The sequence below is a fragment of the Anser anser genome, assembly GCF_964211835.1.
Source record: "Anser anser genome assembly, chromosome: 3".
Lineage (NCBI taxonomy): Eukaryota > Metazoa > Chordata > Aves > Anseriformes > Anatidae > Anser > Anser anser.
The window spans coordinates 80,207,578-80,232,595 of NC_139722.1; the positions used below are offsets into that span (position 1 = coordinate 80,207,578).

General features: G+C 36.8%; 1 protein-coding gene across 3 annotated transcripts in view; it reads left to right on the forward strand.

Moving 5' to 3' along the window:
• The window catches only part of MAP3K21 (mitogen-activated protein kinase kinase kinase 21), a 43,592-nt gene that overhangs the window by 10,441 nt on the left and 8,133 nt on the right, over window positions 1-25,018 (forward strand). For 2 of the 3 annotated variants that reach the window (XM_083828455.1, XM_083828454.1), the window contains exons 2-7: window positions 8,241-8,421; window positions 13,413-13,561; window positions 14,326-14,501; window positions 19,537-19,777; window positions 21,600-21,722; window positions 24,339-24,455. In XM_083828455.1, coding sequence (XP_083684581.1) covers window positions 8,241-8,421; window positions 13,413-13,561; window positions 14,326-14,501; window positions 19,537-19,777; window positions 21,600-21,722; window positions 24,339-24,455 — 987 coding nt within the window. The remainder of the gene's footprint in view (window positions 1-8,240; window positions 8,422-13,412; window positions 13,562-14,325; window positions 14,502-19,536; window positions 19,778-21,599; window positions 21,723-24,338; window positions 24,456-25,018) is intronic. The other variant, XM_083828456.1, reaches the window with a different exon arrangement.

A 25,018-nucleotide genomic window follows, 5' to 3' on the forward strand; every position in this document is an offset into this window, starting at 1 on the left:
TTTTAAAAATTAGTAACAAGCAAAGAAGAAAGACCTTAAATGCTCACTTGAAAACAAAGTAATTGCTGTGTTTCAAATAAATATGGAATTTCCTAGTACGTACAGTGTAAATGAGTGCTTTGAGTTTTAAAACTAAGCTTCAGCGTGGACTGATTTCTGTTGAATTGTAAAATCGTGGAGGAATTGCTGTAGTGAGGTAACGCTTAAGTGCAAAATTTAAATAGAATTAATGTTGGTATTTTACTAAACAAAGAACTTGAATGTTTAGTGTACAGTCTGTTTTTGTTTTTTTCTAGTGCAACATCCAAATCCTCAATTTTCAGAATTTAATTTTTTAACTGGTAGTTATTTGAATGTCTAATTATAAATGCTTGTTACCTCTGGTACTTCCTCTTAAGGTATAACAGAAATTTCTGTTCTGCGTTGCAGAACTATCAGAATAGCAGGTAAAGTACAGATGGCAGGCAGGAAAATAACTCGCAGCATCTGCGGTGTGTGCCAATAACTTGTTAAAACTGCTTCTTTCTCTCAAGTTTCCATTTGCCCGAAGTTGCTTTAATAATGGTTATTAAAGAAGTGAGGGGGAAGCAAAAAAAAATGGTGATGCAAGGTATGTTGCAGCTGTTGAAATCGCTCCTCTCTCTTCTTTTCTCCTCCTTTCTTCCAGACACTCAGGCGAGTCTTCGTTGTTCTAATGCTTTGCCTATTTTTTGTGCTAAATGTCCCTCTATGGGTTATGTTTTTCTTATGTGGTTGGTGTGTATTTGTAAATCCTTTCTATCAAGGACATTTTCTGTCAAGTCTTGTCTTGTTTTGGCTTTCCAGTTGGGAACACTTTGTTCGGGACTTCTTAAATATATATTGGCTTGTGTGAGGTAGACTTTTTTTTTAAGCTAGATGTTTTTAAATAAATATATTAAGAACAAATTGTTGAGCTGCTTTCAATTCAGTATGAAAATTAAGAAATGATTAACTTCTTAATTAAAGAATGTATGTAGCGAAAGAGCATATAGGATAGTGGAGCACAGTATCCTTATAATCATGGAATGGTTTGGGTTGGAAGGGACCTTGAAGACCTCCCAGTTCCAGCCCCCTGCCATGGCAGGGACACCTCCCACCAGACCGGGTTGCTCCAAGCCCCATCCAGCCTGGCCTTGAGCACCTCCAGGGATGGGGCATCCACAGCTTCTCTGAGCAGCCTGTGCCAGGGCCTCACCACCCTGTAAGGGAAGAATTTCTTCCTAGTATCTAAACTAAATCTACCCTCTTTTAGCTTAAAACCATTACCCCTTGTCCTGTTACTACATGCCCTTGTAAAAAGTCACTCCCCAGTTTTCCTGTAAGCCTGGAAGCTAGGTGCTGGAAGGCCACTATAAGGTCACCCTGGAGCCTTGTCTTCTCCAGGATGAGCAACCCCAACTCCCTCAGCCTGTCTTTGTAGCAGTGGTGCTCCAGCCCTCTGATCATCCTCATGGACCTACTCCAACAGGTCCACATCCTTCTTATGTTGGGGGGTCTCAGAGCAGAATGTAGTACTCCAGGTGGAGCCTCACAATAAGAGGTAGAGAAATGCCTCCTGCATATGTAATCTTTATGTAAAGGATGAAATTATTTTGCTGATGGTGAGTTCTAAACTTTATCCAGTGAGGTGATCACAATCTGACTGATACTGACTGCAGAGGTGAGGGGCTTAGCTCTTAACAGTTATATTAAGAACTTGCAGGAGAAAAGCAAGTTGTATAAGAAGTAGTGCTATGTAGACAAATGTATCACCTTTCATATGCATTGAAGACATCCTGATCAGTTAGTGTTTTCACTCTCATAGTTAATTTGCAGTTGAAACACTCAGTAGAGCTGGACATAGCTTGTACAAACAGTGCTGAAATTTTAATTTCAAATTACAATTGGAACCAAATAACAGCTAGAAGGAATGGAGGTGGGTCTCTTAATATTGACAAGATAGTGTGTTTCATAAGCTGAATATGCAACGTGATTAATAAAGTTTTTTTTCTTTTTTTTTTTTTTTCTGCTTGTTAATTCCCAGGTAAAGATACAAGGTTGCCCTGCTGGTTTTGATGCATGTTGATTTAGTGAATTAACAGGAACCGGATTAATTTACAAACAGATGGAGAGGGAACTGACTGGGGGTATGGGGGGACAACAGTAACAGCATTGTCTACACAATCTTCACTTGCAAGTAGAGGTATATACTATAACCTGTTTATTTTCTGTTTGGTATTCTTGAAGAATGACTTTATCGGTGGTAAATATAGTGGCATGTAGGTACTCAACCTGTAATCATATTAACTTAAATAGCTATAATATTAAATAGCTTATATTTGCAAAAACCATAATGAACTCTTCAGAGAACTGTAGATAAATTGGCAAGAAAAGGTGTCAAGTAACTACTAATTCAAAAAAGTAAGATTGCTTAACACTGTATTCTTAATAGCAACAAAACAGATGCTGAAGAGAGTGTAGTAGAAACTACAAAGAGGGTAAAAAAGATAGGAGTAATCCAAAGAAGTTGAGCATTTCAGGTTAATTTTTGTAAGTCTAAGCTTCCTATGTGTGTTCAGTCCTTTGACTTGGCTTCTCTAAGAATGCCTTGTTTAGCCCCTTAAACCAATTGTGTAATCCAAAATGGTCTGCTGAAAGTGTTGAAATGCATTATGAAATTAAAATTGATTTGATTGCAGAAAGTCTTTGGATTTCAAGAATCTTGTCAAATTAGAGATTGTATTAAATGGGGACTTTCAGATAGCTAACAAGGTTGGAGAAATATAATGACCTGTATATGTTTAGTAACAAAAAAGAAAACTAAGACTGTAGGAAATAACACTAAAAGAATAGCATTGAAGATCATAGCGCTAGGTGGAAGTTTCCTGGTTATGCTGCCAACTAAAAGGTCTGTCCAGGCTTCCCTCAGGCTTGCTTTAAATACTGTTACTTAAACTACGTGAATTTTAAAAAAATAGAAAGGGGAGAAAGTGAGCTTTTTGTGTCAAGTTATGGTTTCAACAAAATGCTTGTGATTTAAACAAATGGTTTCAATTACTCTTCAGAGTTTCAGCTTAGTACTGGGGGTGTTGTCCTAGGTCTGAGTTTGCGTGCACCCCAGGAATCTGACTTGTCTAAATATGCTCTTTCCCATTATTTCTTAACCACTTAAAGCCAATCTTGTAGCCAGGAAGTATCTGATGGCAGTAATATTTGGTGCTTTCAGAAAAAAAAAAGAACTGGGCCCCGTCTCCCCATTTGTGTAACCAGTTGGTTCCTCTCATGTTCTTTGTTCTTTTTTTTAACATGTAGCAGAGCCCTGCTCTGAACTTTCAGTTCTCTGTTCCGTGGAACACAGCATCTATGTCCTGCCTCACACTTTTTTTTATTTTTCCTCAGAAGGATTTTCAACTCAAGCTCACAAAAAAAGAGAGTAGAGCAGAGAAAGCAACTCTGGTCTAAATGTGGCCAAACCTGGACCGCCGCTTTGTGCATCTCTAACCATTGCTGCTGCAGTTGGTGTCTTACCTCCTGCACTCAGTAGATCAAAGCTAGCGTTATCGCTGGAGGTGAGCAAGTTTCGAGATAGAGCAGAGAAAAGGGGGGGAGATGCAGAAGAGGGAATTGGCGAAGGGAAATGGAGAGAAGACTGGGTGCATGTGGGTGGAATGTTACTGGGACTTCTGCCTCCTTTTCAAGCCTAAATTCTGTTCCTTTCCTGATGGATGACAGATGTATGGGAACAAGAGCGGTTCTGTGGGGGTGCTGCCAGTCCAGGTTTAATTAGAGAAATGCTGAGCTAGCTGGTGCTTTCCAATTCTGCAGGTCCAGTTATAAAGAGTACAGAACAACTTATCTGCATACTGCTACACCATAAAATATTTGCAGTATGCCATGAGTAGAAAAAGACTCCAGTTGTAACTATGATAATGCAGAAAGCAAACAGGACAGATTTAATGGCGTTGCTATTTTAGCAACCATTAGGTTTGACAGGAAGATTGTTGAATTTTGTGACTTCTTTTTGAGGAGCAAGCCAGAAGAGGTTGGTGGGAGAACAGAGGCAATATCTTGGAATCTGGTATGAATCTCTCCCCACCACTGTTGCTCCAGTTATAAAACCAAGTTTAGTCATGAGCTTGCAAGTAAGATGGGCTGGGCAGGGCACCAGGGAGAGTGTGGTATTGATAAGAGCACCGGTGCTTTAGACCTGCATCTTGTTCGTAGATATGGCTGATTTCTGCTCTCAGGCGTGGTTTAGCGTAGTGAGGAGGACAAGCTCTTCTGTCTTATCTAAATAAAAGGTGTTACAGGCTTCTAATTATTCTATTTTCTGCACCTGCCCCAGTTTAGGTTACTGTTGTTGAACATATATATGCAGTTATAGTCATCCACTATTTCACATGAGGTCTTATGCCTTGTACAATTCTAATGATACTTCCCTGTTTCTCCTGAAAAAAAGCCTTTTTTAGTGCCTCTCAGAATTGCATGAGCTACTTCTGCAACTCCGTGCAGCTGCTCTTTTGGTTCTCCTTCTGTTAGCCAGAATAGCCAGACCTCTCTTCTTCCTTCACAACTCTGCTTTATAGCAGAAGAGTTTGGTATTGATCACTTCTACCTTAGCATATTTTCCTAGCATGGTAATGTGGCCTTCCTCAGAGTGGACAGTATTTTCTGTCTTTGCTGTCCATTCTTGACTGCACTTTGTATTTTTCCTCAGATTGCTAATTGGCACATGAGGCAAACTTGCTTCCTAATAAACTCAGTGATGATTTTGTTTCATCCTGGTAACTAACTTGTCTTTTGAGATCTTCCTAAAGGAGGAAGTGGCACTATGGCACTTGTATAGAATTCTTTGATTAGTTTTTACTCTGTCTCTATGATTAAACTTGCTAAAAGGCACTCACATCTGTTCGGGTCTGCTACCTTATCCCTCTCTTAAAAACTATTTAGCAGGAAAAAATGGGATTAGCATGATGTGAGCTGTTTGTAATATAACTCTTCTGTAATTTTGTTCTGTTCTGTATGCCTCAGTGTCCTTAATTATTGTCCTGAACTAGTTTTCTTGAAAGTCTATTCCAAGATGTCATTTAAGTCAAATTAATGTCTGTAGTTGAGCGAATATAGATCTTTACTTTTATTCTGTCATAGATTGCAATCACTTTACAGAGTCATAAAAAGGATTGATAGTAGATGTACATATTTAACATTAACCCTGCTCTGAGTGGGGGTTTGACTTTGAGGTCCATTTCAACCTAAATTATTTCATAATTCTATGAGCTACTTCCTTAGTGATCTAGAATGAGTAATGCTTGGATTTCCAGTTTTTCTTTAGTAACGTTAGATAGCTCAAGAGTGTAAGTTCTTCTTATCTGTAGGGTTAAATAGAAATTTGCTAGGGATGTTATTAGAACTCTTGTGTATCCTTGCTGCACTGTCAAAAACTTCTTTAATTCTTAGGACATCCACTATATCATAGCCACCAATTTTAATACCACTCAGCCATGTAGCATTTGTATTTTTTCATTTTTCTCTCTAACTCCAAGGACTTTTTTGCATTTATCTTCAACCTATTGATTTATATTTCATGGAATTATTAAAAATAGCATGCAGTGACATCTGTTCCCCACGTGCTGTTTCTTATATTCAAGCAGTGCCTGGTGTATGGCACTCAAACCTCAGGTACTGTGATGTTAATAAATTTGTCTCCTTGATCTCTCTGCAGAAGGGCAAAGTCAGGACAGAAGGTGTGTTCAACTCAGAATTGAGTTGAAAACAGTGTAACCAGGTGGAAAAATATGCGGCCTTAAAATATTTAGTCAAATGTTTATTTCTTGCTGTAGTACATGCGATGTTTGAATAACAATCCAAGATAAAGTTTTGTTAGTTTGACTGACGCAAAGCGTTCTTATCACATCTGACTTAGTCTCCTCTTAGGTTTTGAATCATTCGGAAATAGTCGCGGTCTCTGGTTTTGCTTGTATAAGCCTGAACTTTACTCTTTGTGGAAAGCATCAAGTCTGAAAAATGTTAAGCTAGGGAGTGCTAAGCTGGCCGTCACCCAGCTCCGCATCGGAGGTGCACGGGAGCCTGGCAGGGTAACTTGAGGGGTTTGGAAGAGTGATTAAACGGGGGCTGCGTGAGCAGGGTGAGCACAGGGCTGCCCGAGTGACTTTGGACGGATAGACGGGTGGCTGGTGAGGGCCGTGAGGCTGCAGAAGGACGAGGGGCCGAAGGCTGCCATGCAGGAAGCTGCGCGGCTCGGCTGAGCCAGGTATTTGTGCTGCCAGGCCGTGCGCCGTGGGGCCGCTCGCTGGACACCGCAGGAAACGGAAGCGCGGCTTGCTGAGGAACGTGGTCCCTTCCTAGGATGAAACCTGGCCGTCAGCCAGTTATTACCTGTTGCAAGACTGACTGTTTTTGGTTTCGGTCACATTGACTGACAAGGAATGTCAGGAATTCTGCTGAGCATGTTTGAAATGGAAGACCAAACAATAGGTCTTTCATTCAAGTATAAAAGTTATAAAAACTCGTGCATGAATTTAGCTTGTTCTGGTGGTTCTGGCTTTGAGCTCGTGGTTTGTCCGTACCATTTTGGCCTTCGTTTCTTCCACTCAGCGTTAAGAAGCTTACTGAAAATGGAATGTGGGCTCTGTCTTTTTTAATCTGGATTTGACATTTTTTGAAATGCTCGTAAGAGTGCAATTAATCTGTACCAGTAAAAACAATTGCTTGCAATTGCAAATACAGGCTCATCGGTTTTTCCTCTGTAAAGCAAGGTCATTTTTCATCTGCTTTTTCTTCGTGGGTTCCCTTGAACTGCGCTTTGCAATCCATACACTTGTAAAACACGTGCATTGCTGATTCCTCTTACTTGCAATTCAACTTTTGATCTTTGGCCCAGATCATTTTAGCAGAGAATTAAAGTTGAGTTACTACCGTTGATGGTGACAGGCACTGAATATGAAATTAAAATTGTAGTGTGTTAATAACGATTCCTTTGCACCTGTTGGCTTTCTCTTTGTCAGCTCTAGCACAGTAAACCCATTCTTTTCTTTTAAGGCTCTTTTAAGAAGCTTTATTACAACTTTGCCAATACTCTTGTGTTAAGAACAGGTCAGATGGTGAGTACACAAGCTGTATGAGGGAGCACCAAAAAGAAAGATAATTTGCCAATTCACCTTGAACAGGCATGAAGATATATCTACTGTAACACAATATAGATTTGATCCAAGTCCAGGGACTTGCTGCTGGTTGTGTATTCCCAAGGCAAGCTAACCTCCCTGGTATCATTTCCCAACCTCTAGTGATTTGTGGCCTGGGGATTTCTTGAACCTAAACTCCTGTTTTTTTTAATGTAATTGCTCTTGATGGAGTTTTCTTTTGTGAATTTGTGTAGGTGCCTTTTAAATCTAAGTAAAATAATAGTATTCACACACTATGCCAAAAATTCCAAAGTACACCTACAGTGTTGTGTGAACAACTGCCGCGTGTGTTTGATTCTTATCGGCTAATTTTGTTTGATGTTGTCCACATCTCATGTTGAGAAGCTGTGAACAATTGTTACCTGTAGCTTGCTTCATTCTCTGCCTGTTATCAGAGACTCTTTTTTCAGCTGTTTCTTTCCCCTGCTCGCAAGCACTGGTCTATCAACCGTCCCTTATAACTTAGGGCACGCTGCTCAGAGCACCTCCAGTTGTATCTCTTTGTGTCTCTCGGTTTTATGACACGCTTTTTGAGATGATGAACCAGGACTGAGTGTAGTATTAGGGATGTATTTTTAATGGTGATATACTGTTCCCTATTTTGTTGAGAAGAATTCTTAACATTCATCTTTGTTTTACTACTACAGCTGTTTTTCTACTACTTCAGAATCTTGTTTCAAAGTGAATACCATTTTCATGGCCTGTCATCATCTGTGGGATGGTAGCATTCTGTGCTTTCTTAAACTTAAGTACTTTGCTTTCCATCTCTTTACACTGGGTTTCATGCACTAGCTTAATGTGTACTCACACAATTGCAGAAAGTGCTCATGACACCGTAAGTATTTCTCCCTTTCATTGCTCATAGTAGCTTAGAATTATCAGTAACCTTTTTCATTTTTATATAAAATTTCAGTAATTTCACAACATTTATATTAAACAGTTATTTGCAAACTGCAAGTTGTATGTCAAATTAATAACAAGACTAGATATGTTGGTTTGATTCCAGTTCAACTAATTTACAAACTCCATCTTTTGCAGTTTTGTTGCTAGAGAAGATGGAACATGATGACATTTGCAATAAAACTTTGAAGATTACAGACTTCGGTCTGGCTAGAGAATGGCACAGAACAACCAAAATGAGTGCAGCAGGGACTTATGCGTGGATGGCTCCTGAAGTTATCAAGTCCTCCCTGTTCTCTAAAGGAAGTGATATTTGGAGGTAAGAAGTTTGTCTGTTGAAGACTGTGTTCAGTACAAATATGTTGGTTTTGGATGAATTTTTTTTTTCATTGGTTGTTCTAAGTTACTTTCTCATTATATGGCAAGTATAGCTGTTCTAAGAAAAATATTAATATCTCAGCCTGTACTTCACTTCATTTACCTGTATTTATTTGTGACTTACAAATTTGGAGGAAGGAGAGGGAAAATAAGCAGAAAAACATCTTTTGAAAAGAAAGCAAGGTCTCATTAAGAGAAGCCTTTTAAAATACCTGTTGGTTAAGATACCCAAGTAATTTATCTGGAGTATTAATATAAAATACTCTTGATATACTACCACATGATCAGTTTCATAATGGTATGTTTGCTCTATATCAGATGTCTGAAAAGTCTCATTGTGCATAAAGAAATGGGACCAGCAGTTATTATCTTGCCATGTCTGATAAACAAAACTAACTGACAAACTAGAACTTTGCCAGATGTTAACTGAAATTAATGCTGCTTTCTAGGAATCTAGAATGTGGTTATGCGTAAAAGTAAACAGATCTGAGTTTTTATGTTCATAGGGATTTTACTTCCAGTAACTGGAGTGAGGAGAGAGTGTTTTCACAAAACTGTTTTAACCTACTGTCTAATTTGGAAAGTGAGGAACTGCCTGTGTTAAGTTTTGGAATTTCTCATTGCAGACATTATGGTAGATCATTTATAAATAATGTCTCTCAATACTGATGCTATTTTTGAGTGGCATATAGGAAACGTATCACAGAAAGGTGATTTAGACTTCAGTTTCAATTTAGTTTTGTGAATGGGGAAGAGTTGTGATTGCACAACAGGCTTTAAAAGCTGCGATGCCTCACCCTGAAAAGTCTACATATCTTTTTAAAATGGTTTCTCTGTGAAGGATCTACTTAGGGAAGGAGGGGAGGACTTTAATCTGTTTTCTTACGCCTTTTATGCATGCTCAGTGTTGTACAGCTCTTAAATAGAGTCCTATTTTGTGTAGATGCGTGATATTCTACAATATGAAGTAATACTTCTGGTATTCTCAGGATTATTCTGTATCTGCACTACTGTTTTGTGACAACCATTTGTTTTGAACTGATTTTCAGCATGTTGTTTACATCAGTCTGAGTTGATGACCAGTTGAGAAACATCATTGGCTTCATTCTTTTTTTTCCATTCTTTCTTCCTTTTTTCTCTCTTTTTTTTTTCTTTTGTGGGGTGGAGGTTGGGTGTAGGCGTTTCCCTAATCAGCTGTATTCCATGCTTAATTACAGGTCCTGTCCAGTCTTGTTGCTGTGATTTTAGGTATCTGAGGGGGTATGCTTTGGTGCAATTATTTTATATTCTGCTGCAACATTAGTTTACATTTTTGGAACCTACAGTATTTCTCTTCTTCGCCTTCTCTCCTGCACGCCTCTCTTGTAAAAATGTAAGTATTTAGTTCAATGATGGGCTTCTAACAGGAGAGGTTTTGAAGTATAAAGGCTCTGTTGTACAGTATAGTTTAGTCCTTTTTGGCTTCTAAAGATTTTCTGCTTACTGCACCTTGATCTATTCTGTTGCTTACCTTTACTCTTTCTTCAAAAGAAAACCAAATAATGAATATTGTAAATCTTGTAATGCTTTGGTTATGGGAGCATTTTTTTTATTTTAAAACACATTTGGGTTATAAAATTAAATCTGCATCTCTCTACGGCAGTAACACAACGTATTTTAGGGAAGTTCTAAAAAGTTGCACATACTGAGTCTCCAGAAAATGTCTCTATGCCTCTTATTAAAAAAAAAAAAAAAAAAGGCAGGGGAGAAGAAGTCACGAGCAGTTGAGACTGCTCACCATGATTGCACTTGCATGTAGGCTCTCAGAATCAGCCAATGCTGGGAATTATTATGTCAGTGTTTTCATGCATAGTCTTCCAGGCAGCATTTTCTCAGGTGTCATCCTAAGTACCAGAATGGGTGCTTTCCAGGCCCTGCATTTGTATCCTTTTGCTTTCCCAAACCAGAATTATAACTACTGTTTTTATTATTTTTGGTGTATAGTTCCAAATTCCCAAAGGATTCCACTCCTTCACTCCCACCCCACCATCATTTATCATGTTTTTCAGTCTTGGTATGTCAATCTTGTTTTTGTGTATGGAGCCTGAAAGTGCAAATGCGTTCACAGATTTCCAAGTGATGATGGTGTTCTTCAGCAGTGGTTTTCACAATAACTCATGCCTCCATTGTACAAGCTCTTGACAATGTGAGGAGTACTTGCTGAATAGCAGAACTAGTAGCTGCTTTTGCCTTGCATATTTGTATAATTTTGAAGGGATTTGGGTAGTAATGCTTAGGGACCTCTGCTTTAGAAGATGGGTTGTAGAGTAAAACAAACTTTGAGAACTTTACCTACATTTTGATCAGCTTTTAAAATATGTAAAAACAGTAAGGTATTGCTGTAATGAGATATAGTAAGGCTTAAATTACATTTGACAGCAGGAGAATAAATTTTAATAATGCAAATGTTTAAGGGATGTCTTATTGAAAGTGTATTAGGTTATGTGGTCTTACTGTATAATTCAAGCATATCGTGCCTGCTTTTTTTTTCCCTGAAGATGTAAAAGGAGATGCTTTTTGCTCTTAAAAGAAAAAAGTATTTCTTAGAAGCTTTGACTGTGTACATAGGATGACTATATGTGGGCAGGTGAGATTTAATGCATGAAGTAGCAACATCCGTAGTTGAAAGAGTTAATGAGTAGTTGTTGTCCTACATAATGATAGGCTAGTACCTCCCAAAAACTCCACCACAGTAGGAATAGAACATCTGCAGGGTTCCTCCCCACCCTATACGGGCTCTTGGTACTTGAGGTTTAAGACTTCGCATTCATTAAAAGAGGTACTTTAGGCTGTTACGGTGTTGGTCTGTTAAAATTTTACAAGCTCCTCTTTGGCACTGTTGAAAGTTACCTAGCATTAAAGGCCCAAATTGTAAATATAACTAAAGGTAATGTTGCGACACAGGTTTTTATGAAATATGATTTCTTTTTATTTAGTTTTATTATTGTTCTGCTTAACTTTATAATTCATGCTAAAATACATATAGAACAGTCTGAACAAGGGAACTCTTTGAATTAAGAACAGTCTGTGCTTGCTGGGAGAGGCATAAGATCATTTTTAATGCTTTGTCTAAAAACAGATGAGATGTAGTTAAGTAGAATTCCTTCATCGTATATAAAATTTGTAAGTACTGCTGAAATTCAGTATTGTCAAAAGTACCACTGTTTTAAAACAAAATAGGACTTTTTGGTTTTATCATCCTTTGAGCATACAAGGAAGTGCAAAGATTGGACTGAAAAAAATTGGGGTAAAGTTATTAGGAAGCCCAAGACTTCTCTATTTCTTTTCAATTTTTAGGAATAGACCGTATTCCTTAGCTTTTGATTAATTGTTACAAAACTAATGAATGAATTCACAGTTACAAGATTTTATGATAGGCAAAACTTCTTAGGTAAACAATGCATTGGTATTTAATTCAAATTGCTTCCTATGTAGTTACCATGCATGTAAAAAATCATAAGTTCTGTTTGTGCTTGTATTTAGATTACTGTGCTTTTTTTTTATTTATTCAAGTGACGTAAGGTCTTGTACAATGCTAAATGGCTTTCTCATTAAGAAGACAGTGAAAGAAAAACTTGACGTGTGTGTGCTTCTCCCTGTCACATCTACAATAGTTGGGGTTGTATTTCTAGTACTAAGGTTTACTTGGGTGCAAAGAAGGGGTGTTGGGTATTAAGGGGTGCATAACCCTTACCTCACCAGTGCTATGTGCATTTCTCCTCCTGTAGGAGAGTTGGATCCTATCCTGCAGAACTTACAGACGGTTTCTTCACACACCTGTAGAGAAGATATATATTGCAAGAGCAATACTTTGTATTCTAATTTTTCCCTTTGCCTACTCACTTTGCTATTCAAAAGCAGTAATAGGTTGTCCTTCGTATCCTTGTTCTACAGATAGTGGTTCCCTGGCAGGAAGAGAAGGAAAAAAAAATTGAGAAGTCCACTTTAGGCTTACATTCTACAAGGAGTAATTCCTGATTCCACAAAAATGACTGTAAAAGTCATCAGTTTCAGTGGAATGGGAGCTCTAGAACAACATCAGCTAGTGTCCTGTCCCAGAGTTTTGTAGAGGGTCGGATTGTTCAACAAGTATGGGGTATACAAACCCAAAGAAGGTAAAAGCAACACCCAGCCTTTCTTCTAGAGTGGAGAGCATAGCAGAAATTCTTATGGTTAATGTTGCTGCAATAGGAATTCCTATGATTCTTAATTTCCATACCTGACACTAAGAAAAGATCTCTTTCCATCACCTTTCATTGCAGACAATGGTACTTTTTTCTAGCATGAAGAAATCAGTTTATGTAGCCCGTTCTCTTGTAGCATCTGTTGGAAAAGTTAAACAGGCCTTTATATATAATCCCTTGTCTATACATACATATATGAATATATAGAAGTGCAAACTTCTAAACAAAGCTGTCTTCTCTTTTTTTTTTATGTACATCTAAGTAAATTGTGAAAGGTTTGGAAAGTTGTATGGTCTGAGTGTTCTGCCAAGGTTTTCTTTCTCATTCCGTTTGGTTTTGGCAGGGAGAGGGTTGCTTGTTTTCCTGTGGTTCAGACTTTCATCATAGGTGAGATTTACATGACGCAAGCATTAATATAGAAGTGACTTCAGGTTACATTTTGAGTAGGAGTCCTTCGTGTCGATATTTTTTTCAGCTATTAAATGACAATGAGTAGGATGTGAGCAAGTCTTAGTTGATCCAGTTTGGCTAATCCCTAGTAGTGGAAAGGTGTGAGATGACTGAAGTAGAGTCAACTCTTGAAGGCATTTACTTTTGACACAGGAAATCCTCATAAATTTCAGTACGTGGTTGGACAGGTACTTGTTTGTTCTTAAATAATGTGTCAGTATTCTGAAAATAACTGTTTATAAAAAATTACCTTTTGTAGTTATGGAGTGTTGCTGTGGGAACTGCTTACAGGAGAAGTTCCTTACCGTGGCATTGATGGCCTTGCTGTGGCTTACGGAGTTGCTGTCAATAAGCTTACTTTGCCCATTCCATCCACTTGTCCTGAACCATTTGCAAAACTAATGAAAGGTATCTATGTTGTTTCTTCCTATGTATTTAAATAATTATGGTTTGGGGGTATGTATCCTTGTCTGTAATAATCATAGGAGTTAAAATAAACACCTTATTTGATAATGCAGAGCATACAAAAGTATTTTGTTCTTTTTTTTTCACAGCAGTCTGGTATTACAGACAATTGAATGTGTTTCTGAGCAAGTCATACGGTATTACGGTATACCACTTTGCTTTTCAGTGGTGACAGAGTACATTTTTTCTGTTTATGGCTCTATTTTTTACTTATTTCTTTTTACACTCAAATTGCATTAGTTTTCATAAAATACATGATATACTACATGTCAATACAAGGTAAATACGACAAAATCCCAAGGGGAAGAACTGCAAATGGCATTTTTATCTCATTTTTTTTCCGAGTGTCAAAAAAATGTTTTTGAAATATTCTGGAGAGAAATAAATGTTGCTTGCTAATGGTTATTTCTTCATGTGTAATGAATTTCTTTACCTTTTGATAAGTATCGCTTGTATGCAGTACTGCTAGTTTTGCTATTTAAGATCCTAAAGATAGAGATGAAAAAAATCTGGCTATAAACAAAAACAGGCCTCTAAATGCAGGTATGTAGATATAGCTTTATGAACATGGAAATAGGAAAGCCTTGCAGATGAAGGTAATGTATTATATAACTTGAAGTACGGTAGCAAATACCTTGAAATTTAATTTAGTTCTTCAGAAAGGCCTATGTATTATTAAGTACTGATGAGATTCTAATAAATTCTAGAATGCTGGGAGCAGGACCCTCATATCCGCCCATCGTTTGCCTTGATTCTTGAACAGCTTACTGCCATTGAGGGGGCAGTTATGACGGAAATGCCTCAAGAGTCTTTCCATTCTATGCAAGATGACTGGAAACTGGAAATTCAGCAGATATTCAATGAATTGAGGACCAAGGAAAAAGTAAGTTCATATTCCTGTTGCATGGCAGTAAAGGAAGGGTATATGTTTGTGATACAGCAGATTTGAGCTTTTGAGTTGTGGTTTATCAAAATAGTACTATAAACCTGATTTAGTTGCAGAGACACACTTGAGAGGATAAACTACATGGAGGAGAGGATTTACTCTCATTAAAACTGGGTATTAATTTTGTTTCTTATTTTTGTTGGTGGATGTACTATTCTTAAATTCCATTAATTCGTTTCTGAACAGTATTTTAAGATAGAACTAACTGTATTGTAGCAAGCTTACTTAAGAAAAAAAGGTTTGATTACTGGTTTCCTCAAATTTCAGGCAAGGTTGCTTTTCTTCTTTCTTTTGTTATAAAAACAATACAGTCTTGAATGCTGAGGCTGTTGTTAGAAGTACTTAAGTTGAAGTGAAATGTTAAGTGTGACAGAAAGCATAATGTTATTATAATAACTGGGGGTTATCATGTGAATAGGTCATTCAATTCCAATGATTGAAAAGGCAACGTATCCCCATCTGCTTTCCCAAAGAAAACAGCTTGTAGATCCGTAAATGTGGCATGTACGCTTTTTAGCATGTTATCTTTTTCTGAATATTTAAGTGCATCACCTATCAAACAAACCAGAGTTTATTTACCCCTTACCTAATTTTTATAACCGCTGCAAATTTTCATGGTTTTCTTTTTTGTTCTGTAAGTTTAATATGCTAATAACTGTGGGTAAAGAGCAGATTTTTTTTCCATGAGGTCACTCTGTTAATAGCTCCATTTAATGTAAACTTCCTAGTTATGATTATACTTTTGAGCTATAGTAGCTGGCCAGTCTGTTCCTTTTCCATTTTATTTAGAAACTAGGGTGATACCAAATACAAAAATTCACACAGCTGAGCAAAATAATTTTATTAACAAATATTGTCTTAATTAGCTAGACTTGTATCCTACTTAAAAAGAAGAAAAAAGGTTTTAGATCTTTTTAGATCTCGTTTTCTTATAGGCATGCTGACTGGCCTTAATTATATTGTTCTTTAATTTTCATTGTTAATGAAGCTATATATCAGCCAGTGCACTGTTTTATGTGTGCTGTCAACCTGGCAGATGAATAGTTGCTTACCATCCTATTTACCTATTATCTATCCTGTTTTATTTTTTCCCCCTCCTGAATCTCATTAAACATTAAGGTCACCAATCCAGAATCCTTTGGCTGTCTCTCTTCAAAACTCTGGGGTGCAGCTTCTGAATCTGTTAGTCTTCATGTTTTGCTTTCAGCAGCTGCTAGTGAACATTCTCTTCAGTTGTTGGAATGAAAAGCTTTTCATCCTGTTACATGGCTGTATCATGTGGCTTCCTTTCCAAAAAGGGAAAAGCCGTTTTCTCTCTTCTTCCTGAACAAACTTAAATTATTGATCTTTCAGTATTGTAGTTCATGAAATCTTCTTGCCAGATATAAGATTAGGTCCGCTTTATACTCATGAATCAGTGAATCAAGTTTCTCCTGTTTATTATCTAGATTCCTGTTACTGATCTTCTTTACATGTTCTCATATTATGGTATGTTCATGCTAAATGAGCCCTCACAATTAGTTCTGTTTGTCCTCTCCTTTAGTTACCTCAGCATGTTTCTTAATCACCATGAGGTTTATATTTTCCTTTAGACATCTTGATAAAGATACCAGCTGGAATAGGCCAGTTGTCTTTTCCAGTCACTGTTAGAAACACTTGTAACAGACAGGGATTTGTTTTTTGCAGGGTTCTTGCAGTATAATTATCGTCCGGTATGTATCATTATTTTTCATTAAGTAGTAGTAGGTGAGGAAGAAGAGAACTGAGATACAGGGACTTCCAGAAGAATTTTTATGAAACTTTTAAACTTTGATACAATCAAAACCAAAACTTGCATCTTGCAAGTCACTGTCAGCTGTCCATGACCCTTGCATCTTCTCACCAAACGTCACAAAAGCCATTTATGGGCTAGTGCCTGCTGGTGGGCCTGATCTTACGGATCCCCTGTGGTAATATAAGTGCGTTTGGTTATCACAATTTGTTGATCACCACTAAGTTCATAGTGTCCTCAATAATAATCTTCCTTCTTTCCGATCTGCATTTTCCTCTGCCCTCTGGTTTTCCCTCTTCCATTTTGCTTCACAGACCTGGACATGTTTATCTGCATGGTCCCCTCTGTCTGCAACAGGTATACGGATTGCTACAGCTGGGCTACGTGCCTCTCTAGCTGTCAGTTTTCTTCCTTTCCAGATGAGTTATAGTACCTCTATGGAGACTAAAGGCTCCTTTTTACTTACTGTGGGGTCACCAGCCACTGCCAAAACCTGCTGTAGGGCCTAGCTGTTTTCCTCCCCTCCAGCAACTGCTCAAACAACCATTTTCTCCTTTTTACTGTGGGAGTAATTGTTATGAGAACAGGCATTCCCATTCATGTTTTTGTTTGTTTATTTTCTGTAGTCATTAGTCAATTATGAGATTTTTCTGCTGAAGGAAACCTCACTGACCAAATTAAGCTGAGGATTAGATAAGTTAGTGCAAAGCTTTCTGAGAAGAGTTGTATTTTTGGTGTAAAAGTGAATTACACTTAATTAGGGAGGGAAAAATATAAAATGAAACTTACTTCTCATCTGCCAAATTAAATGCATCTCCAAAGGCATCTGCCCTAATTAGGTAAACTTGTTAAAGAATGAAAGCATGTAACTTTGACTTAAACAAGGCTTTCAGAAGTTTGTGCTTATTTAATTTGGCACATTATCAGTTTTACTGACAGGTACTTGGGAGAAACTCACGTCTCTGAAGTATTTATAATAATAAAATGAAGAAACAAAACAACAACAGCCCTGTATGGAGTCTTATTCCCTGTGCAAGAGGAACTTCTATAGCTGGAGGAATTTCCTCAAGGGCTTGCTCTAAATGAGTGATGGTGACACCCACTCCAGGAGATCACAATCTTTTGATGAGCATTCTTGAGCAACTTAAATATAGAACTCTTTCCTAGCTTCCTTATAATGGGTGTTTTAATTGTAGAGTGGTGTAGAAACATTGCATAACTAATTGCAATAAGTCTATCTTTAATTAGTTTATTTGGAAAAGAGTAAATACTAAAACCCTCAATGAAGAAACACTTCCATTTTCCAGATTGTCTACCTTTTCAGTATCTTTTCCTTGTAACCTGGAGCTTTATGTAACCTGGCTTTGAGGACAAGATGTGAATAATCATCAATATCTCCTAATGCTTCATAGTAATAAACATATTTTCTATTTAAAATCTGAAGTACCTTTATTCTAAATTTGAAGTCATGTGGCTTCTGCTTCCAATCCTTGTTTTAGTTTGTCCAGTTTTGACTGAACAGGAGAGGGAGGAAAGTGATAATTTGCAGTAATTTCTAAACTGTGATCAAATTCCTTTTCTAAAAAACAAACAAACAAAAAAAAATAAAACTTGCTGGCATGAAGACAGGCTCCTTTGAATTCCCAAGAGACATAATTACCTTTTGCCAAGGTGTGTATGTAAAGCAGATTGGATTTAAGAGGGGGAGGGAAAAAAAAAGATAAAAAAAAAAAAAATTCTGTTGAAACAAGCTCACTTAAAATTAGCAAGGCGCATGAAATGTGTCAATCATTTAAATTAAATTTGAAAACAGTGATAAGCAATGTGTATGTTAGTTGTAAAAGAAAAAAAAAAAACCTTTCAGAGGAACAGATACTTCTCGCTGAACCAGAGTTCGATTCAGTGCTAACCTCTTTTTGACATCCATAGTCTTTTAGGCAAGAACAGAGTTTTGGTGGTTTTTTTCTTCCCCTTGAAAGTACCAAAGTGATACTGTCCAGAAACTACCTTACTCAAAGAAAAGTGGGAGATGAAAGAGGAGAATATTTGTTTTATGCTTTCGGTATTTTAATAAAAGCTCGGCATAAGATAAGGGTTTGTGCTAGCATATGACGTTGGTAGATACTGATGACCAGAAGTAGGCAGTCCGCTCTTAAAATAGAAGACTGTACAATGACAAATGAAGGAATTTTAAGTAGGGGGAAAAAGATTATTATATATCTAGAACTTTTAGCATAATCTAATTTCTAATTTTTTTTTTCAATTGAATTTTGATTTCAATCCAGGCAGAATGTACACAATCGTATGTTAAAATGAAAACAACTCTCTAGTGAGAAACATAGGGTATCAATCACATTGTAGCTTCTCCTTTACTCGTAGTCTCTTAAATTTCAAATATATTTATAACAAATTTTGTAAGTTGAAGATTAAGATAGCTGTAACGCTACCATCTTAAAGTTGTTTACCCTTGAGAATTTATTTACACTGAAAATTAACAAGCTTCCTCACTCTTGGGGCAGGAGAGGGGGGAAGAGGGAGGGCAAAAGAACAACTATTTCATGGGTTTAATAGTTGGAGAGCCCATGTGGTGTAATTCAGTGGTTAGTCGTTTGATGTTATACAGATACCTGCTGGATTTTAATTAAGAAACAGCTGTCTTCTGTCTTATGACTTCGTTTATCCTATTACACTAATTTTCATTCATTATAATACTGATTGCTTTTCCAGATAGAAAAGTTTTACCTAATACGTGGCTGAAAAACAGGAAAGGTTAGGAAAACTGAGATAAATGCATTCACTTGTGTCTTCGTCAGGTCATTCTTTTTTGTTTAGTGTGTAGAAGAAACTCTCATGCAATGAGAGAGTCTCTGATGTGACGCAGTTAGAGCACACTTTCTGCTAGGCTGTAAGTTGATAATCTTTGGTTGGTTATATTGTTTCCATTGCAAGCGCTTACCTAGCTTAAGTAAAGTGACTCAAGTTAAATGCTTGAAAGGAAATCTGTATCATGCTTGTTTGTGTCCCGATGCAGAATCTTGGCTTATGCAGAATGGAGGATGGTCAGGTCATATGTGCATGTGAAATATATATAGTGCATCATGAAAACAGATAAGAAAGTACAACCTTTCTACACTTGACATTTCATTTAATACAGCCTTCACGTTGTTAACTTAGTTTCACTTGTGTAAATCTCATTTTCAGGAGCTTCGATCACGAGAAGAGGAGTTGACAAGAGCAGCTCTTCAGCAAAAATCTCAAGAAGAACTACTTAAGCGCCGTGAGCAACAGCTAGCAGAACGCGAGATTGATGTACTGGAGCGTGAACTAAATATCATGATATTCCAGTTAAATCAAGAGAAACCCAATGTAAAGAAGAGGAAGGGCAAATTCAAAAGAAGCCGGTTAAAACTTAAAGATGGGCACAGAATTAGTTTGCCTTCAGGTTTGCAGTTTTTTTCTAGTTCACAGTATATATTAAATATGCAGGCTTCAATTCCGTGGTTAAAATTTTCAGTATTGGACACTATTTTAATTCATTTCTACACTCTTCTATCCTAATAGTGCACAGGATTTGTAAGATTTTTTTTTCTTAAAAGAACCACTTTCACATGTTGTATTTTGTGGAGTAGTCCTTACTTCAATTAGAAGAATCTTTCACCTGATTCAGATAGAAATCCTTTGAATCCAGAGGAAAAGCAAATCAGGAGGGAAAGTCAAAAGATTTGAGGCTGATCTGAAGTTCAGATTTTGCTGTCATTGTGTTGATAGAAAAGTACCTTTTTATTACATCACAGAACTTTCTAAAATGATCAAATATTACTGTTTGCCTTGAACTTGCCAATACCTAGTGGAAAAAGCAGTTCATACAGACAAAAAATATAAGGAGGTCCAAATCTGTTGCAATACCACTTTTGCAATGGTGGTAGAAGGTCAGACTGTTCTATTGTCAGGGACTGTTCGTTTCACCTTATTAATGCTGCCACACGATGGCAATAGAGAAACTCGAGCTTATGCCTGTGATTGGCAAGTCTTCACGAGTGGTATTGGTGTCAGCGAGCTGTTTCTTTCAGTGGTTTCTAGGTCTGTCAGTTTATTGCTAATGCAGTGAGTAACTAATTCCATGTTGTCACAGCACGGACTGAATCATACACCTGGAAGCTGAAAAGAGACGTGCATGAATATTTAGAGCAGTTTCAGCTCTAGTGAATACACTTATTTTACCTACTTTAAAAATGATAATAAAAACAATAACAAAAAATTCACACTACAGACTCCTAGGCAAGCACGTCAACTTCTTCAAAACCTGTTTTCAGATGTTGCTTTAGGCTGGATCACAAGCTTAAACTAAACATTTGTTGTTTTTTTTTTTTTCCTGGCTTTGCCCATTATTTAATTTGAAAAAAGTGAGAAACAGTTTTTCCAGAATAACACTTAGTTCTTTGTTGTCAAGAATCATTCAAATGAACTTGTCCTTGAGGCAGTTCTGTTGTAACAATAGCATACAAACTAATCGCATTGTTGATGGGAATTAGAGAAGAGCATATGGTCAAACTTAATTTCATAACATTTTTCCTGCTTTCCAATATTTATTTTTAATACATTGGTAGAAATATTTCAAATTCTGTATTTTGGTGTTTTGTCTGATGTGTTGATGTATGTGACTTCTTTGTTGATGCTACCTTTTATGTTGTACATAAATCACGTATTAAAAAGGAAAAAAAAAGTCAAGTTTCATTGCTGTGGAGAGTGCCCATCCTCTGTCTATGTAATTCAAACATATACCATGTTTAACAGCAGTATTAGCACAAGCAGTCACCTTTGCTTAATGATCATCTCGGAATTATCTGAATCTAAACTTTGAAATGTTCATTGAATGTTGATTGGTTTGAGATGAAATACTGCAGTATGTCTGTTTAGCTTTTCTTTCCCTCTGTGACAACCAAAAAGATTGAATGATGGCTTGCCATCTGGATATGTCTCAGTTTGGGTCCAGCTGGATGTAGCTACTTTTTTTTTTTTTTTTTGCATTACTGCAAACCTATCAGATAGAGTCTGTGAAGGTATGAAATCCTACCTGTTTGGCTCAAGATCTAAATTGTTACATTAAGGGTCAGAGTTTGTCAGCGTTTTTAGTATGAACATCTCTTGTGCAGTCAAGTCTAATTCACTATATACTTTAATGGGTTTAAGTAGTACAGCGGTATAATCTCCTGAAGATTCTTTACTTAAAACATTAACACTTTTTTAAAAATTCTCTCTAATAGATTTCCAGCACAAAATAACAGTGCAGGCATCCCCTAATCTGGATAAGAGGAGGAGTTTAAACAGTAACAGTTCCAGTCCATCAAGTAGCCCCACAATAATTCCTCGTCTTCGAGCTATACAATGTAAGTCTCCAATATTTCCGTTTGTTCACTTGGTCAATAAAGAATGTTTGTTTTATATACTCACTGAAACACTGGTGGTAGGATCAGATTTCAGACAGGTTTCTGATTTCCAGGTCACTTAACTTGTTCTAACTTTTGCAAGTTGTTGTTTGGTGAAAGGGATAATCTTGCTAAAATGCTTACTAACTTTCAATAATTCAAAATTATTATGAATGCTTTGAATCATATATTTTCTTAATAACTTCAGTAACTCATTTGTAAACTGATGTGGATAAAACAGTAAAGAATCAAAATTGATAATAGCAAAAGGGAAAACATCATGTTTAGAACCCATGTAAAACAGAAAACAAGCTTTTATTAGATTTATTAGAGTTGCAAAGTTAAATCAACTGTGGACTGTCAAAAAAAGTTCAGAGAATGTGGCAGTCTTGTAAAGTAGAAAGGCCAAAGAATCGACCACTAACTCACCTTGCTCAGGAGAAAAGAAGTAAGCTGTAAGCAAATACAAAAAAAAAAAAAAAAATAAAGAAGGAATCTTACACTAGTTTTTTTTTTCTGCAGACAAGGTAAAGAATCAAAAACAAAACTAATGGTGCTTGTGTTTGCAGGTCTACGTTATTCCCTGTATACTGATGCCAGAAGGGAATCTGTTTAAGCTAATGTAGCGGAGGTAGCAGTTACGAATTTGGAAGTAAACTTGTCATATTGTTATAGTAAAGCCAATGCTTATATTTGGGAATGCCAAATTCCCAAAGAATTTTGGGAACGTAGAGATGGGTTGCTTTTATACTTTTTAATCTGTTGTGTGAAGTAGATTGTCTGATTATCCATATTTGAAATGGAATGTCACATGAGAGGAAAAACCTTCCAAGTTTCTCTCTTTATAAAACCAGTGGAACACAATTCAGCTTATTGCTTATGGATGGTGGCTGTCTGGCATTGCCAGAGTAGTTTCCTCTGAAGGAAATTATTTGAGAATCTGGGCTGTAACAGAGATGATTGAGGAGGAGAAATTGAAAATTCTTTTTTATTTGAAACCAACCTGAAACTTTGTTTAAAAGTTGAATAGAAACTACATCTCTTTTATTGTTTGGAATATCTATGCTTTATGCAGTCTTTTTCATTAATTACTGTCTAAAGGTAAAATAGTGTCTTTTCTGACAATAGTAATTCACTCCAGTATTTGCTGAACTGTAACTCATAGAGTTTCCTGGCCAAAGACTGTTACTACCCATATATTGTGAGTAATGGAAAGAGGTGGACAAACCCCATCTTGCTTTTCTTAAAGAAAATTTAAGATTGAAGCAAAGTGCATTTTTGGTGTTTTTTTTTTTCCCAAGAAGTTAGCTGATGCAGTGTTTATAATGGTTCCTCCCACCTCTTCGAAGTGTTGTGGCTGTGGTGGTTTTCCTTGCTTTTTTGTGGATTTTTGTTTTTGTTATCTTTCTGCAGTAAGAAAAAAGGTTTTCTGTTTATGAAATATCATAATTAAATATAAACAAGAATGTCTTGTTTTATCTTTGGTTCTCCTTGCTCTGCATGGAAGTTGGAAATGAAGCAAGTTTCAGGTATTGGCACAGAACTCAGGGGTTTTCTGTTTGTTTTTAATTCATAGTCTGTGCATAGCAGTGCCAGTCTAAATCCTAGCATGTGTGCTACGTGCCACTGGAGATTTTTTTTTTTTCTTTGAGCAGGCATTGGTATTTGTAGGACTAAAACATACAGGACAACATAAAGGCTCTCCTTTAAAAGAAGCACTCTTCTACTTTTGAATGTGAATCCCTAGGCTTTACCTAAAAGCTTATCAGATCTATCAGGAGTATCTAGGTGAAACAATTTAGCTTCCACACCCATCTGCACCTGTGCAAAATAAATTTTCTTTCCCACAATGTTTTATCTTGATTTCACTTCAAAGTGTCTTTCTTTCAAGAAGACTTACTCAAATACAGGTGATTTGAACAGGCATTTCTAACAATTGGTTGCTTGATTGCTTTGCTTTGTCATCAGAGATTCTAACTTCCAAATCTAAATGCTTTTTATTTTAAAATAAAAATCTAGTCAATTTGTAAATCTTGTCATAAAACCAAATTCAGCTACTTCTGAAAGCTGTTTGAATTGGGAAGGAGAACCTGTAAGATATACATTCCATAGGCCCCAGAATTACAGTTGAAATATGGGAGTTTAAAGAAGGCAAGTAGTCTGTTTTACTACACAAGAAGTTGAACTGGTGAAAAGGTGTATGGTGAGGGAGGAGAATACTCTGCAATGGTGCAGGAATGGCAGAAGACCTGGCATGTAAATGACTGCATCATTAATTATGCTGTTATAACAAGCTAGGTTGTTTTTCTCTTATGTCTCCATCATAGCTGTGAGTGTGCTACATTGATAGCAATTTACTTCTCCAGTTGGCTGCATACCAAAATGTACTTTCTTGGGACTGGTCCTAGAAGGAGGACCCTGTAAACCTTACAGTAAAAACCCTCTATCAAAAGATGCTTAGTGCCTTTTTAGACCCAGACTTTATGACCAAAGCTAAAAATATAAGAAGGGAAACAGATCCCTGTCTGAAACCAGCTTGACTAAGATTTCTACTACATTCTCTTAATTTTTCCTCAGTGATTCCCAAAACAGATACACACACAACTAATGGCCGAAGAAACAGTGTATATGTGTACCAGCAAGATGTAGATATCACAAGTGAATATGAACTTCCCAGTGAGGTTATGAAAAAAGGCAAGATTTTATTATGTTTCAAAGGTGCTGGTTCTGTTAAATTTCACAGCTGACCTGAAGTGACAGACTAAGCATTTAATGAAGAATTGACACTAAAAATATGATCTGTTTGGATTTATTGAGAAAGAAAGCATTAATCTTTCTCACATTGGAGTATCCTGTTTCATTTGATAACAGTTGTTCCACAGCATGTATTTTCTTCATTGGAATTTAAGTGCTCAGTCTAATTCACTTGTCTGAATTACCTAAATATAAGGCTCTCAGTTAAAGGAAGCATGGAGAATATGATCATATTGTGGCTTTGTCTTTAATTTGGGTGTCTTCTCAGCTCATAAATTACTTTGCTTGCTTGCTCATCTTTTTGCTTTGCTGCAGCTTTCGTGGTGGTTTTTGTAAAAGAAGAAAGTCTCAAATTTTGTTTACTCCTCTTTGTGTTACTGTGTCAGAATGATTTTGCAGTAAAGAAAAGAGTTCTGTCAAAATATTTTATTTTTTTTAATAAAACTGCTTGCATGGTTTTTTTTGTAGAGTCTAGTTTTATTTTATTTTTTAATCCAATCTCT